Here is a 20,382-nt window from a genome sequence, read left to right on the forward strand (position 1 = left end):
ACCAGTAGGGAACAATAAGTGGAAAACTAAAGGAAGCGTACCTTGAGGTGCTTAGTTACGAACAGAAGAAAATCATGCCTGGCCTGACATGAGACAATTACACAAGTCCTATCTTGACTTTACCGCTGTGACAACTATTAGACCTTTCTGCCTGGCTTCTCTGGAGACAGTTTCCACAGCTGAGAGGTGTGTAACTGTGGGAGAACATTTTTACTGACTCTGAACTGGAGAGTTTATTTTTAAAGGAATTATTTGATGCAAAGTCCTATATTATCATCATACCACAAAGATGAAATTTTCTGTGCTAAGGTTTTACCTCTGGGAGGCGTTTCCCATCTGTGTGAGAGGCCACAAAGTTACTAGAGTACCACAAAGGAGTACTGTGTCTTACTTCTCATGGTCTGTGATACATATCATCTAAGAAAACATAACCAGTTCTCTGAAAACAGACTAAGCTATCAAAATAGAAAGAACTTTCCCCGAAGAGCAAATTTAGGGAAGGTCTGTGGTCTCATATTTGGATTCAGTCACTGGCAAAAGGGACCCATTTCTGATATGTAAACTGACTTAGGGAAAAAATGTACTAGATAGATAAATAAAGACCATCTCAGAGAAAAGGCAGGCAGTCTTTAGTTGTTTTTTGAGACAAGGTCTTACTCTATAGCTCAGCCTGTCCTGAAACTCACTATGTAGCCCAGGCTGGCTTCCACTGTGATACAAAGGCAGGCATTTTTAAAAGGATAAACTAACTCAACCCAGGAACTGACTCACACCCTTCCCAACATCTAGTCAACATCTTCAGTGTCTGTGTGACATCTGGACTCTGTGGAAACAGTAACAGAATCTGTTGTCTCCTACCCAGATGGCCAGTTTTAAACATAAAACAAAGTGAAAGATTAAAACTATTCTGATTTTTTAAAAGCATAGTTCAGATTACTTCCTGCTTATGAATTTCACTCAAAGATAGTTATTTGAGCTGATTTTTATCTTTTCCAGTGGCCATCTGCTTGTCAGGGACCAATCACAGCAGTTTAGACCTTATCTCTCCAAGTTCTTTTACTATGTAGTAATAGACTATGTATTGTGATGTCATTTCCCCTGATGTTCTGGTAAAGCAACATAGGCATCTTTAAGAATTCCAGCAGAGGGGCATTTGCTGTGGTACTGAACTTACTTCAATGGTATACTTGTGTAAAGGAAGCATGGGGTCGCTCAGGATGTGATATTGCATAGATTCTGAACACTGAGAAATACCTCTGCTTTTTATCTTATTCTATTTTTAAACTTATGCATGCGTGTGTGTGTGTGTGTGTGTGTGTGTGTGTGTGTGTGTACATGTGAGCGCAGATGCTTGTAGAGGCCAGAGGTGTTGAATCCTCCTGGAGTTGGATGTGAACTGTCAAAAATGGGTGCTGAAAGTGAACCAGGGTCCTCTGAAGGAGCAGTACGTGTTCTCAACCACTGAGTCATCTATCCAGCCTCAGAGCCTCTGCTTTTGTAACTAGTGCTGCATATTTTCATGATAATGACTCACAAGGGTAAATATTTTTGAGGCAAGATCCCACACTACTCTGGGTCTGGCCTTTAACTCTATTAGCTCAGGTTGGCTTCAAACTCATCCCAAAATGTTGGGATTACACATGTGAGCTACCATTCCTGGCTTACTATAAGTGTAAACAGTATTGGATAAAAAAAAAAACCGTAAATAAATGAGTGCACTCCACTACGCTTTTCTATCAAAGTGTGAGATACTAATGGGGTCCTTGATTAGAATGAAGTAAACCTTTACTTTGCCTTTAGAATGAAGTAAACCTAAATAACTCACTTGAACAAATGGCCCACAATGAGGTGGCTATATCCAGACCCTCCCCAAGTGCAGCCTCTCTTCCTCTCAATCAGGAAAAAATACCTTCATCTTTTCAGAGCTCTCATTCACAATCAGAGACTTTGTCACTACTGCTCTTGAAAGCCTTGAAGGCAAAGCAGGAAGCAACTGGGCCAGATAGTAGGTCAGGAAATTCAGGTGAGACCAGGGCTGTACAGTTCCAGTCCTGTAGGAATTTACATTTTTCACAATGAGGTTTAATGTGAAATCATCATAAACGTTTCACAGCCCTCACTGCTGGCCACTTCTCCCTCTGTGTTTGGGGAAGTGTTGATACATACTCAGGGATTCAGAGTTACTTTTGCAGGTGAGGTTGGTTTTACCCACAATCCGCTGGAGTAAGAAATGAGAAAGGTAAAATCATAGGAATGAATGTGGCTCAAGCCTGTTCTAGATCCTCTTTAGTGTTCTTACTCTCCACAAAGTAACCAGTCTTCTCTAGAGCCATAAATCAAAAGGGAATGGGCCAAAGACAAACATGAGAAAGAGGAGTGAAAGGGCCTCCTGCAGCCATAAGTCACCAGATCTTACTAACTCAATCCAGATAAGAGCCACATGGGAGACAGCCACATGGAATTGAGAATCTGTGTGAACTTAGCAAGATGGACTTACTATGTCACTCAGTGGTAAATCATGCAGAAACCAGTAGATTTCAGCATCATTTTCAAATACAAAAGAGGTCACCTGCTGCTTGAGCTAGCTGAGAAAGAGATTCTGAGGTAGCATTTTGGTTTACTGGTCTGCATTTTGTCCTTAACTTTCTCTTGGTAACTGACTCACACTTTCAAGGACAGGACCAAAACAGACATGAATCACAAGTTTGCTGATTCTAGCAGAAAATGCAGTTAGGAATACTTGCCATATAAGGAGAGGGAGCATTATCATCTGAAACGCTGTAGAATGACACTTCAACTGGAAGAGTCAAATGCGTGGGGCAGAAAATACCACTGGCTCCCACCTCGGCAGTAAAGCCATCAACTGTGCCAAGAGGGTCCAAACGGTAATTCAAAACAGACTCCTGCAAGACAAGACAACAAAATTTGTTGAAAAAACAGAAAAGTTAGTATGCTAATTTCATTTCCTATTTAAAGAAACACATTACTATGTTCTCCAGTTGGAGCAGGCATGGTAGCACAGGCCTGTAATCCCAATATTTGGGAGGCTGAGGCAAGAGAATAGTGAGTAGACATTTGGAGGCCAGCCTGGGATACATAGTAAGTTCCAGGCCAGCTTGGGCTATACAGGAGATCCTATTAAAAAAAAGAAAATTCTACCAGGGAAAGTATTCACCCCTCAGAGTAACCTCTCAAAGTCCTAGGTATAAAGAAATACCTGAAACCAGGCCAAGTTCTAGGCTACCTGGGGTTATAGGGAGAACCTGTCTCAAAACAAAAACAAACAAACAAAAAAAACAAACAGAAGGAAGTGAAGCTAAGCATCTATCATCTTTTTTAAAAAAAATATTTTACTATTTTTATTTTATGGGTATGAGTGTAATGTCTGTATGTATGTCAGTGCACCTGTGTCGTGCAGTGCCCAAGGAGGTCAGAAGAGGGCGTCGGATTCCCCTGGAACTGGAGTCAAGGACAGTTGTTAGCCACCATGTGGGTGCTGGGAATTGAACCCGGGTCCTCTACAAGAGCAGTCAGTGCTCTTAACTGCTGAGCCATCTCTCTAGCCTAAGCATTTATCATCTTAATTGGGAAATAATTACTTTTTAAAAAATTGCTGGTATAGTATTTTTTTCATTTAATTAGAATAAAAAATACACACTAGAAAGAAATGTCAAAGTACAGAAATACAAACAGTAGAGACACCCCCTGTTCATCTACCCAAAGTTTGCCACTGAGGCAACTGTTTTTTTATTTTTTGGTCTTTTTGAGACTGGGTCTCCCTGTAGCCCCAGCTGACCTGGAACTTGCTATGCAAACCAGGCTGGCCTTGAACTCACAGAGATCCGCCTGCCTCTGCCTCCCAGTGCTGGGATTAAAGGCGTGCATCACCACACCTGGCATGAGAAGCATTTTTTTAAGCCTTTCACAAGCCTTCTTGCACATACATACATCTATATATAGATTCAAACACCAGGAGATATGAGCAGCATTACTTCAGTTAAATGACCATTTCAGAAGGAATGCTGCAAACCAGATGATTCTGTCTGGGTAGTCTCAGCAACACCTCAGCAAGTCTAAAGTTCCCCAGTCTAAAAGACAAGACCAAATGTTTGTCAAACCAACCTTCTAGACTACATCCCTGGCTTGTCATCAGTTTGATCCATATTCTGTTAATTCACCTGTCAGTCTCACGGCCATGTCCACTGCCACTATTACTGCCCTAAGTCAGAATTTTACCACTTCTCTTCCAAACAAAGGTAGCATCCTCTAGATAACTCTAACATAGCCAAAGTTCCTCCAAGAGCCCCGTGCTTCAGCTCCAGCAAAGGCTTTCTGACACTGACACATATGCATGTATATATGCATGTGTTTGCACATGCATGCTTGCACATGGATGTGTGTACACACCCATGAGATTGTTGGGCATTGAACCTAGGGACTCATATGCCCTGTCATGATCTGCATTCTAATCTCACCATGATCTTTTGCTACTGTTGCTTGTGTGCCTTTTTAAGTGCAATCTTCTCTGTGTAGAATTTCTTGTTACTTCCCATTCTTCAGACAAATTTATTTGGCAAGTTCCCCCTAAACTTCTGGGACCAAACTCAAGGGATGGGTCCTCAGCAAAGCTTTTATTGGTCCTTTGGCAGAAGCAGTAGTTACAAAGATACTAAGGCAACACCTTTCTATTGCTAAGTTACTTGAGAGTTCAAGGGAAGAAGAAGGAAGAGATACCAACAAGAGTATATGGTATGAAAGCAGGTAGGCCTATGGGGGAAGAAGTGGACCAGCAGGAACTTGGCAGGAGGAATGGGAGTCAACGTAGAACAAAGCATGCCATACACATGAAAATGCCACCATGGAACCCACTGCTTTGTATGCTCATTTAAGAATTAATTAAGACATGCATGATGGTGCATGCCTTTAATTCCAGCACTTGGGAGGCAGAGGCAGGTGGATCTTTGTGAGTTTAAGGCTAGCCTGGTCAACACAATGAGTTCCAGGCCAGCTGGGGCTACAGGGAGACCCTGTCTCAAAAAGACCAAAATTAAAAAATAATTTATTTTTAGTTTTTAAGCATATGAGTGTTTTGCCTGCACGTATTTAAGTGTACCCATGTTGTGCAGTGCGCATGGAGATCAGAAGGTGGTGGATCCCTTGGAACTGAAGGTCTTGTTAGCTGCCATGTGGGTGCTGGGAACTGAACCCAAGTCTTCTGGAAGAGCAATCAGCGCTCTTAACTACTGAGCCATCTCTCCAGTCCCCTGTTTTCTGTTTTCTTTTATGATGATGTCTTGCCATGCTGCTCAGACCAGTCTTCAACATCTGGGCTTGGGTAATCCTCCCACCTCAGCCTCCAAGTAGCTGGGCCAAGAGGCACCAGCCACCATGTCTGTGAGCAGTCAGTGCTACTGGTAAAACACAGCCCATTCACCCTCTGTGCTGAAGTACCACACACCTGCATTCAGTCCCCTACCTGCTGTATCAGATACCCAGTTCTAAGATGTTGCCTGCTGCCCACAATTCTACCTTCCCTTCTTGCAAAAATGTAACTAAACAAGGGGTAATTTCAAGACTTTGTAAAAAGAAAGATTTATTATTTCATCCTCACTAAGAAAGGTAAAGATCTAATGATACCCTAGCCCTAGTTTAAAGAACTTTAACTCTTAAAATAGTTTCAAAACATATTACCTCAAAATTTCCTAGGAGACTAAGACTTGTAATCGGCGGAGCACTGGAACTCAGAAAAGGTTTTTCATGAATATCTGGATCCACTTTGATGTTCACACATGGTCGTGGACTATCAGAAAAAAAAAGTCAAGAAAAAAGTAAAGAACACATTAATCACAACATTTACTTATTTGTAAAGTGAATTAGGAGAATATGAACAATTTCATTAAAACTACATAATAAAATTAGTGTCATCAAAAAATTAAAAAAATATATACCCAGTATGCCTTCACCTATGTCCTAATTGAACTTCTAGGGAGAAAAAAAATCATAGTCTGGGAAGTTAAAAAAAAAAGAAAAGAAATGAAATAGTAAGTAATACCTAAACTGATATAATTCTCAAACTAAAAAATTGTAATTAGAGTTTAGAATATAAATTTGAAACTCTGTATCTCTACTCTAAAGTTTGAATACTGTTTACTGACAAAACTGTACTACCAAGCTTCAACAATGTGAAATTTGTCACTGTTCCTATAATGTAAGTTTGCCATTCACTCCTTTTCCAATTCTCTACCTACACAAAGTCTTTCAGTGTAATCATGCTACTTCTTAAAGAAAGCAATGCTAATAAAAGATTTTTAAAAAAATCAAAATACAAGGGGCTGGAGAGATGGCTCTGGTTAAGAGCACTGACTACTCTTGCAGAGGACCCGGGTTTGAGTCCCAGCACCCACATGGCAGCTCTGAACAGTCTTTAACTCCAGTTCTGGGGGAATCCAAAGCCCTCTTCTGACCTCTGTGGCATTGCACGACACAGGTGCACTCACATACATGTAGGCAACTCACTCATATGCATAAAATAAAAATAATAAATATTAAAAAATTAAAATACAATATTTGTAGTTTAAATTTCCACTTTGATTTTATATTAGTAAAGAATTTACATATAGTATTCTCAAAGGTTTTAAAACATTTTTATTTTGTGTGTATGAGTATACTGCCTGCATGTATGTAAGTGCACCCATGTTCTGCAGTGCTTGTGGAGGACAAAAGAGGGGATTGGATCCCCTGGAACTGGAGTATCAGATGACTGTTAGCTGTGGGATTCGAACCTAGATCTTCTGCAAGAACAATCAGTGCTCTTAATTGATAAGCCATCTTTCCAACCCCCCACCCCTTTTATTTTTTTGGTCTTTTTGAGACAGGGTCTCCCTGTATCCCCAGCTGACCTGGAACTTGCTATATAGATCAGGCTGGCCTTGATCTCACAAAGATTCGCCTGCCTCTGCCTCCTGGATGCTGGGACCAAAGGCATGCTCCACCATGCCCAGCAATATTCTAAAAGGCTTATTTTATTTATTTATTTATTTTTTAGTCTTTTTGAGACAGGGTTTCCCTGTAGCCCCAGCTGTCCTGGAACTCACTATGTAGACCAGGCTGGCCTTGAACTTCCAGAGATCTGCCTGCCTCTGCCTCCCAGTGCTGGGATTAAAGGCGTGTGCCACCACGTCCGGCTAAGGTTTATTTTAAAGGTATACTTTATATTTCATGTAGTGGAAGCTATTGTAAATGTATTATATGCAGAATTCTACATCAATCACCATTTTTAGCTGAGAGTATAAAGGCAAAATTATGTGAATATTATCATAGGGCAGAGATGAGTTAGTGATAAAAAAAACCTGTCTACATAAGAAGCACTAGGTTAGATCCAAGCACCAACAAAGAAAAAGAAAATAAAATGGAGGGAAGGAGGGAGAGTGGGTAGGTTAAGAATCAGAAGTGAGTAAGTCGGTTTAAACACTTAAGCGACGTGTTTATGGTTATGGTGACTCGTACACAGTGTGGCTCATGGTCTCCTTTTCTGTCTTTTTTTTTTTTTTTTTTTTCTTTTGGTGTTTTGAGACAGGGTCTCCCTGTAGCTCCAGCTGGCCTGGACCAGGCTGGCCTTGATCTCACAACAATTCACCTGTTTCTGCCTCCTGAGTGCTGTGATTAGCGTCACCAGGCCTGGCCGTCCCAGCAAGCCTTACTTAATGACTGTGTGTGCACAGAATGAAGATAAGATTTCTATTACAATTTTGACTTGGATTTATTGCAATTTATTGTGCAATTCTGTTTCACACAGTCCACCTTGGGGTAATTACCTTTTGGAGGACAAGCTTTTCAGGTGCAGCAGCGATGTGTCCAGGTCAAAGCAACCTGACTGTGTTTTTCTTTGAGGAACCTAAAGGAAAATAATCACTTGTATCTTTAAAATAGACTATTTTTATAAATTAACAAAGTACTTACAAACTCAAAGAACATCTTTTTTTTTATTACTTTTATTGACTTATTTTGTATCTGTGTGCATGTGTATGGGTGTGTGTATGCCAGGGGAGATTAGAGGATGACTTGCAGGAGCCAGTTTTCTTCTACCCACCATGTGGATCTGGGGGATTAAACTCAGCTTGTTAGACTTGGCAGCAAGTGCCTTTGCCTGCTGAGTGATCTCACTGGCTCAAAGCATCTTTTAAAAAATATTTTATGGGGCTGGAGAGATGGCTCAGCACTTAAGAGCACTGACTGCTCTTGCAGATGACCTGGGTTCGATTCCCAGCACCCACATGGCGGCTATGAACCGTCCTTAACTCCAGTTCCAGGGGAATCCGAAGCCCTCTTCTGATCTCCGTGGCATTGCCCGACACGGGTACACTCACATACATGCAGGCAATAAATATACTCATACACATAAAATAAAAACAAATAAATAAAATTTATTTTTATTTTATTATTATTATTATTATTATTATTGGTCTTTTTGAGACAGGGTCTCTCTGTACCCCCAGCTGGCCTGGAACTTGCTATGTAGATCTGGCTGGACTTGAATTCACAGAGATTCGCCTGCCTCTGCCCCCCAAGTGCTGGGATTAAAGGTGTGTGCCACCATGCCCAGCTTACTATTTTTGTTTTATGTGTATGAGTGTATTGCCTGCATGTGTGTAAGTGCACCCATGTCATGTAATGCCTGTGGAAGTCAGAAGAGGGCACTGGATCCCTGGAACTAGAGTTATAGACAGTTGTTAGTTGCTATATGGGTGTTGGGAATTCAATCTGGGTCCTCTGAAGAGCTGTCAGTGTTCTTAACCTCTGAGCCATCTCTCCAGTCCCCAAGGCATATATTTAAAGTAATAAAATTTCTCTCATAACAGTTTACTTCAAATAATGATGTTTATCACATATTATGTTCTCATGTTATTAACTAATATGGAGGAAAAACAAAGATAACTCATAAAAGTACTTTTAGTAGGTACTTTTACTAGTACTAGTACTTTTACTAATATTTTTACTTAAAAGTGCTTAAGAAATGCAACCAGGTTTTTCCAAAAACTAAAACTTACATAGAATCTCAGTATATATGTAAGATATATAGGACTTTTATTTTGTATGTGTATCATGTACATACGTGTGTGTGTGTGTGTGTGTGCGTGTGTGTGTGTGTGATTTACCTGGGTGTGCCATGTCTGTCAGGTGTCTTCCTCAGTTGCTCTCAATCTTACTTTTTGAACCTGGAGATCACTGGTTTAGCTACACAGGCAGTCAGCAAGGCCTAGGGGTCCTCCTATCTCTGCCTTCCCAGCACAGGGGTCACAGACATGTGCTACAGTGCTTGGCTTCTATGTCAGTACTAGGGATTTGAACTCAGGTCCTTGTGCTTGCATGACAGACACTACCTATCTTCTCATTCTAGGACTTGTGCTTTTTTGTTGTTGTTGCTGATTGTTTTTTGACAGGATTTCCCTAGTCTCGCCTGCCTGGAAGTCACAATGTGAACCAGAGTGGCTTCGATCTCACAGAGATCTACCTGCCTCTGCCTCCCGAGGGCTGGGATTAAAGGTGCACGCCACCACATCTGGCATGAGTTTTACTTTTTTTAAAAAAAAATTTTTATTAAAGCCTGGTTGGGCGCCTGGGCCGGCTGCATGCCTAGCTAAGTAGGTGATTTTTAATTTTTAAACTTTGTGTATTTTTCAAGGATGTATATATTTAACATTTTTAGCTTAAATAAAAAGGGGAAAAACAGAAGTAGTAGAAGCATTTGCATCCTACTCACTGCAACACTTCCACGAGATCCAAGGCTTTATAGAGAGTGGGTTTGAAAAATAGTACTGGGGGGCTGAAGAGATGGATCAGAGGTTAAGAGCACAGACTGTTCTTACAGAGGACACAGGTTTGATTCCCAGCAGCCACAGAATGGCTAACAAACCATCCATTACTCCAGTTCCAAGGGCTTCAATGCCCTCTTTTGACCTCTGCAGGCACTTCACCACATGGGTGCTTACACACATGCAGGAATGCATTTATACACATGGAATAAAAATAATAAATAAGTAGCCGGGCGTGGTGGCGTACACCTTTAATCCCAGCACACGGGAGGCAGAGGCAGGGGGATCTCTGTGAGTTCAAGGCCAGCCTGGTCTACGTAGTGAGGTCCAGGACAGCTGGGCTACAGGGAGACCCTGTCTCAAAAGGACCAAAAAAATTAAAAAAAATTAAAAAAATAAATAAAACATTTTAAAGAAGCAGGGCGTGGTGACGCACACTTGTAGTCCCAGCACTTGGGAGGCAGAGGCAGGTAGATTGCTGTAAGTTCAAGGCCAGCCTGGTCTACATAGTGAATTCCAGGCCAGCTGGGGCTACAGGGAGACCCTGTCTCAAAAAGACCAAAAAAAAATTGTTTTTAAAAAAGAAAAATAGTACTCTGAATTCTCTGGATTATCAATCAACATACATACTAGATTACATTAAGGGGAAAGTACTTACCTCAAAATATACTAAAAATGGAAGACCTAAATGTAAATTAAAGGTAAAATCACATGTAACATGAGAGCTAGATTTGTTTCTAGAATCAATATTAAATATGTATAAATTATCTGATGCACTGGTCTGAGAAGAAACAGATAACAGTGTGGCTGGGTGTAATGGCACATGCCTGTAAGCTACTCAAGATGCCGAGGCAGGAGAATCAGAAGCTCAGGGCCAGGCTGTGTAACTAAGTGAGACTCTGTCTCAAAGTAAGATAAAATTTTTTTTTTTTTTTTTAAAAAAAGGGCTGAAGGATCCAGGCATGCCTTTAATCCCAGTACTTGGGAAACAGAGGCAGGTGGATCTCTGACAGAGGGAGGCCAGTCTGGTCTACACAGTGAGTTCTAGGCTAGCAGGTGCTACAGGGAGATACTGTCCCAACAAAACCAGATATGGGGGGCAGGGATGAAGGTGTGTTTAAATGGTAGAGCATTTATAAAGCCCTGGGTTCAACTCCTACTACCACATAACAAAAGCCATGACTTCACTGTCTCCTTAGCACCAAACCAAACCAACAACAGATGAAAAAGAACTTGGTTGTAATGTTTTCAGTAGTAGCTTGCATGCCTTCAGCAAGCTGTCTTGCTTCATTTACTCTAACATGGTGCTTTCCTCACTATGTCTAGTCTGTTTTGAAACTTCTGCTAGACTTACTGAGCATGTCACTACCTTCTGCAGCATTCAGATTTTACCACTTCCTTCCCTTTCTGTCCCTCAATCTAGGTGCTTTTTAAATATCTCTCTACCTGCCCACTAAACTTTGAGCTGATTCTATTCTTCAATTTTACCCATGTGCACCATACATGTGCATATATGTGCGTACATGTGTGCATACTTCATGTAGAATAATTTTCATGTCTAGAATTTCTATTAGTTCTTCTTCAAAGCCATGTCTTCTTTCACCTTGTTATTTTTTCCCAGTTTTTGAAACAGGGTCTCACTATGTATCCCAGGCTGGTCTGGAATTTGTAGTCATCCTGCCTCAGCCTCCCAAGAGTTGGGATGTCACCACACCTGGATTCCTGCATGCTAGGCAAACATTTTACTGCTGAGCTACATTCCCAGACCTCTAAAACAATTTTCTTTTTTAACACTGTATATAAAACTATAAACATGTTTGTATTAGGCCTCAGATAATAGCGTTGCCAATAGTTACAGAGATGGAAAAACAAAACACATTTGTATAAAATCTCCTAAACATGAAGGCGTTAATTTTTTTTACACTTATACCCATTAAAATGTTCAGCCAAAGAACTTCAGGAAAAATTTAAATCCCAGTAAAATACCTTTTATTTTTATTCAATTTTTAGTTTTTTCCATATTGTCACCAAGCTGTTAAATGTGCTATCAAAGAATACAATAACTAAAAGTATTTCAAACGCATTTAAATGTTTCAATTCAAATCTGAAAAGTATTCGTGACCATTTCAGATGTTTGCAGATGTTTGACAGGAGATAAGCAGAGGGAAAAAACTTACAGGACTTGAAAGAAGAGGCAATCCAGTCTGAGGATGGAAGGCTCTGGTTGCGGTTCCATCCAAGGAATGAAAATTATGCTTTTGCCAGACACTTGAATGTTTCAGGGCAGCCCTCTGTTAGAAAAAGTACTTGATTTTAGTGGTAAAAAAATTCAAATGAACCAAGGACTTGCACAGCCCACAAATCTGTCCTTGATCACGACGAGGCAGCAGAAGGGCCCTGAATTATGAGACACCTGTGGAGGGGCAAAGGGCGCCAGAACAGCCACTCAGAACAGAGCTGCTTCCAGCATGGCAACACTCAGAGCCTCAGTTTCCCCATGTCCTCTACCTGCCCCATGGCAAAGTACCAAAAAGAACTGAGTGTTCTATAGTTGTGCGATGTGACTGAGAGGAGCTTGTGAGAACCACAGAAAGTGTTTTTTTTATACCCAGCATTGACTCCTGAATCTACATACCAAATACAAAAGCCTACATACTTTTGAATATACAAAAGTAACACACCTTTTAGATTGTGGGTAATGGTGAACAACAGCCACAAGACTGAAACAACAGAGATCACTGAAACATTACTGCTGTAACAGCAGTTTTTATTCTTTATTTTTATTTTTTTAAATATTTTATTATTTTTTTAATTTTATGTGTATGCATGTATTGCCTGCATGTAGGTAAGTGCACCCGTGTCTTGCAATGCCCACGGAAGACAGAAGAGGCTGTCGGATCCCCTGGAACTGAAGTTATGAGCAGTTGTTAGCTGCCATGTGGGTGCTGGGATTTGAACCTGGGTCTTCTGCAAGAACAGTCTGTGTTCTTAACCACTGAGCCATCTCTCCAGTCCCAATAGCAGTTTTTAAAGAAATATGTGATCTGCTTCTTCTATTTACCCAGCATTTGCATTTAAGAGAGCAAATTACTTGCAAAGATATCGGTAGCTCTGTGAAAAGCTTATTATGGCACACTATGTTCTACAGATAACAGGTAACTTGGTTGTTTAGACCTGGATCTCCCGTGAACAAAATCCAAATCACAGCAAACAGCTAGAATTAGGTGCTACCCACCAACACTTCTGTAGTTTTCAGCCGTTCACTCGTAGACAAACAGTCTTTTGTACTTTTCCTTTGAGAACAGTTTTGAGATTTTTCATTAATTGACTCTTCTTTCTTATCCTGCTCAGTTTTTTGCTGGTCTGACATTTTGCATTTAAAGTCTTTAGTATCTTTATTGAGATAATTTTCTGTGCTACTTAGTAGACTATTTTGCTCACATGTCTTTGGCCTTTTTGAGTCTTTATTTGAGCACTTATTTTCATACTTTTTTAAATATTCAGATACTTCCAACATAGTAACTTTTATTTTTGAGTCAATACTTGTGGGATTATCAAATTGGAGATTATCAAAAGTTTCTAGATTATAATTCACATTTTTCATTTTCTCCTTGTATTTATTTGTGCAAACATTCTTGCCAATACTGTTGTTATTTGAACACTGTTTGTCAATTTCATGGCTAATTTCTTGCTCCTTAAATTGTGACTCACAAGGTGTATTTTCCAATCTGTTTATCAAAGACAAGTTATTTTCATTGCAGTGAGATCTCTTTGAGGAGCCCGTTGATAGACTAGCAGCTTTGCTCTGGGTCTCCCGACCCGAGCCCTGCAGGAGTTCATCAGGCCTGTTCTGACACTGAGTTCTTACTTGAGGTTTCAAAGACGACTTTTCTTTCTGACTGCATCTGAAAGAACCCAGGCCGTTACTAGGTACTGGGCTTCTCCCATTGCTGCTGTCTCCCGACAAGGAAATTTCTGGCTGAGAAGCAGAAACAGGGACATTATCCCTGTTTTTCTTCAACAAGTTTTTGTCTTCATATGAACTCCTGAACACTTTAGAAGGAATGGAATTGGAGTCATGCTTGCTGACTGCTGGCCTAGGAATGTGAGCCCCGGGGTCGATGTGCTCCAGGTGCTGTGCGATCCTGGCAATAACGCTCTGCCGCTCCTGCAGCAGAGAGCCAATCAGAGGGTTCGCGTCTCCAATACTGAGGCGAGGGTGGAGACCCTTAGAAATGCAGCTTTCACCTCTCGGAGTTTCTGATTTCACTCGAATTTTCCCCTCAGTAGTGTCTTCAGAGGAGGTAAACTCTGGACTCCCAAAGGAAACGGAGAAAGCCTCTTTACATCTTCCCACATTCTCATTTTCTTGTGAAACTCGGTAAAGTTTTGAGCTAAGTGAACCAGAGTCCTGAGTGTTAAAGGGATGTCCAGACACACGGGAGGAACTTGTATCGCAGTGGATCAAGTGCTGAGCGATCCTGGCAATGACGTCTTGTCGATCCTGAATCAAAGAGTCTATTAAAGGGTTGGGCTCCCCCACTGACTGCCAGGAGCTCTGGCAGCTGGAGACACTGGAATCCATTACCGAGAATGATTTTAAAGTTCTCACCGATGACTCCTGTGGCCTTACCTCTCCTGCGCCACTGAAGCCCAGGACACCGGCTTGAGACGCCCCATAGTTGGACTTGCTAGCTGTGCCTGGGTAGAGTTTGACGTTTTGGATGGCCACAGAATACTCTGGATTTGTGCCACTTCTGACATGCAGTTCACTCTCGGGTGAAATGGTCCATGTGTGTTTGTCACACAGACGCTGTGAACTGTTGGGACTATGCTGCTGCTCTGGTTCACCAGGACCTCGGTGCTGATTGGCTTTAAGTTCATGTTCTTGAATTCTCTTCTCATAAAGGCCAATGTTAGTATGAATACTACAGGTCAAAACCGGGTAATGAGATTGTCTGGGTAAGGACTGAACGCTGACTTTCAAGGCCACATTGTGAGAGACATTAGGAACAGGAAACACATGCTCGGTTGGAGTCTGTGAAAAATCCCACTGCAGGTCCACATCAGCAGCACTGATTCTAGAGTCAAACAGCAGACCAGTGGGTTACAAGGCTGAATGGCTATCATCTTTAAAGACAGAAAGCACTCACATACTTAGCTCTGTTCACATTAACTCCCACCAGGTTCACTTGTGGTCACTTTACCATGTGCATCATCAAAAACCAACACAGGTGGTACAAAGACTGCACTCAGGAGAGAAGATCTTTTTTGTTGTTTGTTTACTGAGACAGAATTTCACTTGGTAATCCAGGCTGTACTGGAATTTACTAGGTACCCCTGGGTAGAGACCTCAAACTTTCAGTGATCCTCCTGTCTCAGCTTCCTGAGTGCTAGGATTATAATGCCCAGCTGAAATGGTCTTCTTTTTAAACACTAAAGCTCAAAAATATAATTTAACCACATTTTCCATAATAGAAAGAAAAAAAGCTTTTGTATTTACTAGTAAATAAGTGGATTCAGCTCATTTCATTGGGCAAGATAATTAAGAGGGACTATTTCACAGCCACCTGTATAAATAGACAGTTATTTGGCAGCCTGCAGGTTTATGCACACTCCACATTCATGCATGCACACATGAACACACATGCAGACACTTCTGTGTTTTGTTTTTCTTTTAAGACAGGCTCTTGCTGTGCTTTCCAGGCCGGACACACTCCTGCCCAGCATCCTGAGAGGCTGCAGCAGCATGTCCAGCTGTGCTTATGTTTTTTCATAGGTGAAAACTCCAGAGTATCATCACAGGAATTCAAAACCCAGAAGACATATAACTGTTTCTACTTAACACAAGCATTAAGTCCACCTCGCTCCCTAAAGTATGCTGGAAACTCCTCTGGATATTATTCTACACAAAATTTAACTCACCAAGTCACCCTAATAAGATTTAACCCCACAAGACTACTCATGTAATCTGAACTTCTCTAACTTATTTTGAGAAAAAGCTCATCAAATTTTACTGACTTGTATTTATAAATGAAGGAGATAAACTTTTTGTTTTTGTCTTTTTGAGACAGCGTCTCCCTGTAGCCTCAGTTGGCCTGGCACTCGCTATGTAGACCAGGCTGGCCTTGAACTCACAGAGATCTGCCTGCCTCTGCCTCCCGAGTGCTGGAATTAAAGGCATGTGACACCATGCCTGGCTAGAAATAAACTTTTTAGCAGGCAAAACGCCACTCAGTAAGATGACCAGTGTGAATATACACTGTTCCCCCATCCCAAAACATACCTGTAAAGAATATTTCGTGGAATAGCACCATGAGAAACACTCAGCCAAGCACTTAACTGAGAAAAAAACACAAACGAGCGAACGGCCAGCAGAAGAGTCTTCTCCTCAATGAACCGGTCTCCATTCCTAAGGGAAGGAAAAAGTCTAAATGTCGGCAACACTGAACAGCAGTTCTTCAGGGAAGGAATGTATGCTTTTAGGATCCTAGAAATACATTCACCAACATCATCGATGTCATTATTAGCAGACATATTAAACAGCTCAACTTTACTACACAAATATAGGGATTCAAAGACACAATAAGATACCAAAATAATTTGTAGGACAAATGGAAAACTTGAGATACCAGAGACAACTTCAAACCAAGTTTAACAACTTACTGTCGAGGAACTGGCTCTAAGATCCACCTTTCCAACAGTAATGCATCTTGTTTAATAGCGGGGTCATTCAGATCGGTCCCTTCTGTGCTAGGTCCATCGTCGCTATAGCAGCAGTCAGGCAGGAGCATCACTTCGACCATGATTGGAAGGTTATTTTTCCACAACAATGTGACCTCAGATCTGGTTCGTCTGGCTTGGCGACACTTAGAGAAAACAAATTTAAAGAAATGTCTCAATAACCAGCTTATTTTTGTATTTAAATTTCAAAACTGCAACTGCAGATATCTGTATGAGAAAAAAGTCAGGTACTGAAGTGCTCATGCTCGTATAGACCTGGCTACTTGGGCTTTCTCATTAAATTATGTGCTCATGGCCCTAGAGACATGGTTCAGTGGTTAAGAGCCCTGGCTGCTCATGAAGAGGACCTGGGTTCGGTTCCCAGCAGCCATGTGGCAGCTAACAATTGTCCCTAGCTCCTGTTTCAGGGGATCCAGTGCCCTTTTCTGGCCTTCACATGCATTATACACACCAGTGTACTTATATACACGCAGGCAAAACACTCATACACATGAAATAAAAATAAATTCTAAATATTTAAAAAATGTTCTCATGCCAGTGAGTTCTAATGTACAGGGGCTAATGTTGAATATTTATTTATTTTATCTATTATTTTCATTTTATGTGTATGAGTGTACTGCCTGCATGTATATAAGTGCACCCATGTCACACAATGCCTAAGGATGTCAGAATAGGGCATTAGATCCCCTGGAACTGGAGTTAGCTGCCATGTGGGTGCTGGGACCCGAACCCGGGTCCTCTGTAAGAGCAACCAGTGTTCTTAACCGCTGAACCAACTCTACAGCCCCAATGTCGAATATTCATGACACCAATTTTCTTGGGGAGCATATCTTTGCTCTATTTTGTGGAAAAAGAACTGCTACATTCAATGTCTGACAGGTCTCTGAGTGGGCCGAGCCTTGCTTGCTTTGTTAATTTCATCAGTTCATAGAAAAGAATCTTAAATCTGAAGACAAAAATATAAAAAACTCATTTCTATTGAATGCTCAAAAGAGGCAAGATTTTTTTAAGATTATTTTTTAAGTTTACAATTTTTTATTATTTAAAAATATGTGTGTATATAGATTTTTAATTTTTTTATTTTATGTGTATGAGTGTATTGCCTGCATGTGTGTAAGTGTACCCTGCTGTACAATACCCATGGGGGTCAGAAGAGGGCATTGGAGTTACAGATGGTTGTTAAACACCATGTAGGTGCTGGGAACTGAACCTGGGTCCTCTGTAAGAGCAGCCAGTGCTCTTAACTGCTGAGCAACTCTCTAGCCCCTGTATATGGAGTTTGTGCATGTGAGTGCTGGTGTCTGGAGAGTCCAGAAGAGGGCATCAGATCCCCTGGAGCTGGAGTTACAGCCCAGTGTGGGTGCTGCGAACCAAACTGTTCTTCTTCAAGAGTAATACATGCCTTTCACTGCTGAATCATCTCTCTAGCTCCTAAGATTATTATTATTATTAAAATATGTGTATGTGTGTTTCTGTGTGTGTGTGTGTGTGTGTGTGTGTGTACACAGTGTAGGTGCCCACTGAAGTCAGAGGCTTTGGTTTTCCTTGGGACTGGAGTTATAGGCAGTTGGGAGCTACCCAACATGGGTGTTAGGAAATGAACCCAGGTTCTCGGCAAGAGCAGTAAGTACTCTTAACCACTGAGCTATTTCTCCAGCCCCCACTTTTTTTTTAAAAAAATCTTGACTACATTTAAGGAACTAATAATTAAGAGAAAAAAATTTTGAAGAAAATTATACAGTACCTATCAAAATGTCTCAACATTATTTTGGAACATAACAAAAAAAATACTCCCATTAAAATATGAGAAAAATTAATGTGAAGAAAATAATTATAACATTAATTTATCAGATGAATAAGAACGTAAGATGGAAAAGCCAGGGCTGAGACTCTAAAAAATAAAGAAAACCAAAAAACAGCAATGAAGCCAAGTGTGAAGGAGAAGACTGGATGATAAGTGCTGTCACCCTCCCCACTTCAGCCAGTCACCTGCCGTGCAGCATTTGTAAGAGTCAACACTCTATTTAAATGTGAAAATCATAACTGCTATGTTAAAAACAGAGATGGTAGAATTTGAACTAGCTTACACACAGGACAACACCCAATAGCAGTCTCACCTGGGCCAGCTTGTCGCTGCATTCATGCCTGGTAGTCACTGGGTAGCAGGACTGCGCTGGAGGGCAGTGGAAGCTCTCTGCTCGGCCTTTCACAGAGCACTCAGGTGTCCGTCCTTCAGTTATCAGCAGGGCCAGAGAGACTAAGAACTCCTCTGCATCGTATTCAAAGTACTCATCCAGAGTATCTGGAAAAAAAGGGAAAGGTTTGCATTTCATTAAAAATATATAACATCAATGCAGGGCGTAGTGGTCCTATAGTCCCAGCACTCCAAAGGCAGAGACAGGTGGATCTCTGTGAGTTCAAGGCCAGCCTGGTCTACATAGTGAGTTCCAAGCCAGCTGGGGCTACAGGGAGACCCTGTCTCAAAAAGATAAAAAACTAAAATATACACCACTTTAATGAATCACTTTTGTTTTCTTTTTGCATTGCTGCTGTTTATTTATTTATCATTTTTGTGATACAGAACCCAGGGCGATGCACATATTACTCCAATGCTCTACCACGATAAGTACTCTGAGCTATATCCCTAGCTCATTTTTAATTAATTAATGTTTTGGTCCAGGCTGGCCTTGAGCTCACTAAGTGGGGGAGGCTGGTATTGAACTCCTAATCTTCCTGCCTCTACCTCCTGATACTGGGATTAGAGATATGTGTGCCCCCATGCCTGGCTACTTAAGCTTATTTATTCAGTTACTGACTTTTTAGTGCTGCTGATGGAAGCAGGGACTGGCACATGCTAGGCAAGCACTGTGTCACTGCGCTACACCTCTATCCAGTCCTTTTAACAGGATCTCATCTGAATTGAGTACAATGGCACAAACCTGTAATCACAGAACTCAAAAGGCTGAGGTGGGAGGATTGCCCTAAGTTTGAGGCCAGCCTAGGCTACACAGGACCTTCAGGACACTCCTGGCTATGTAGTGAGACCCTGTCTCAGAAAACCCAAAAGTAAACCAAAATCCAAAACAAAACCACCACCATCACCACAACCACCAAGAATCTTCTCTGGTTGGGAGGGGGCAGAGGAGTGGGTAACCATAGGCCCACTATCCCAGTACTGGGGAGGCTGAGGCAGGAGGACCACAAGTTCAAGGCCAGCGTGGAATACAGAGCAAGACCATGTCTCAAAAAATAAAACCAAAAAAACCTCGTGTAATATAACTAAGGCCAGCTTCCACATTCAACTTTATTCACTAATGAAAAGTGAAGAGACTAACAATGACATAGCATTGACTCACAGAGGACACAGATTTTTTAAAAGATGGTAATTTCAAATTCCAGTTGAACAGGACTGGTGAAAACAATGGCATAAACGATCACATTAAGGTGTTTGATCCATTTGGAGTTGACTTTTGTGCAAGGTGAAAGACAGGGGTTTAGTTTCATTCTTTTACAGGTGGAGATCGAGTTTTGCCAGCACCATTTGCTGAACATACTTGTCTTTTCTCCAGTGAATGTTCCTGGCCCCTTTGTCAAATATCAGGTGGCTGAAATTGCATGTATTCATATTTGGGTCTTCAATTTTGTTACACTGATCTATGGATTTATTTCTGTGCTAGTACTATGCTGTTTTTATGACTGTAGTTCTGTAATACAGTTTAAAATCTGGTATAGTAATCCCCCTAGCATTGCTTTTAGTGCTCAGGGTTACTTTGGTTATCTGAGGTCTTTTTTGCTTCCATATGAATCTTAGGATTTTTTTTCCAAT

At 41.1% G+C, this 20,382-nt stretch overlaps 1 protein-coding gene across 2 annotated transcripts in view; it reads right to left on the reverse strand.

Moving 5' to 3' along the window:
- The window catches only part of Fam214a (family with sequence similarity 214 member A), a 99,135-nt gene that overhangs the window by 14,318 nt on the left and 64,435 nt on the right, over positions 1-20,382 (reverse strand). For both annotated transcript variants that reach the window (XM_008829775.3, XM_008829776.3), the window contains 8 exons: positions 18,674-18,858; positions 16,479-16,681; positions 16,099-16,224; positions 13,048-14,893; positions 11,990-12,103; positions 7,815-7,894; positions 5,692-5,800; positions 2,745-2,903 (listed from right to left, as the gene is read on the reverse strand). In XM_008829775.3, the coding sequence (XP_008827997.1) occupies positions 2,745-2,903; positions 5,692-5,800; positions 7,815-7,894; positions 11,990-12,103; positions 13,048-14,893; positions 16,099-16,224; positions 16,479-16,681; positions 18,674-18,858 (2,822 nt within the window). The remainder of the gene's footprint in view (positions 1-2,744; positions 2,904-5,691; positions 5,801-7,814; positions 7,895-11,989; positions 12,104-13,047; positions 14,894-16,098; positions 16,225-16,478; positions 16,682-18,673; positions 18,859-20,382) is intronic.

This window comes from Nannospalax galili, unplaced genomic scaffold, assembly GCF_000622305.1.
Source record: "Nannospalax galili isolate Female #2095 unplaced genomic scaffold, S.galili_v1.0 scaffold213, whole genome shotgun sequence".
Taxonomy (NCBI): domain Eukaryota; kingdom Metazoa; phylum Chordata; class Mammalia; order Rodentia; family Spalacidae; genus Nannospalax; species Nannospalax galili.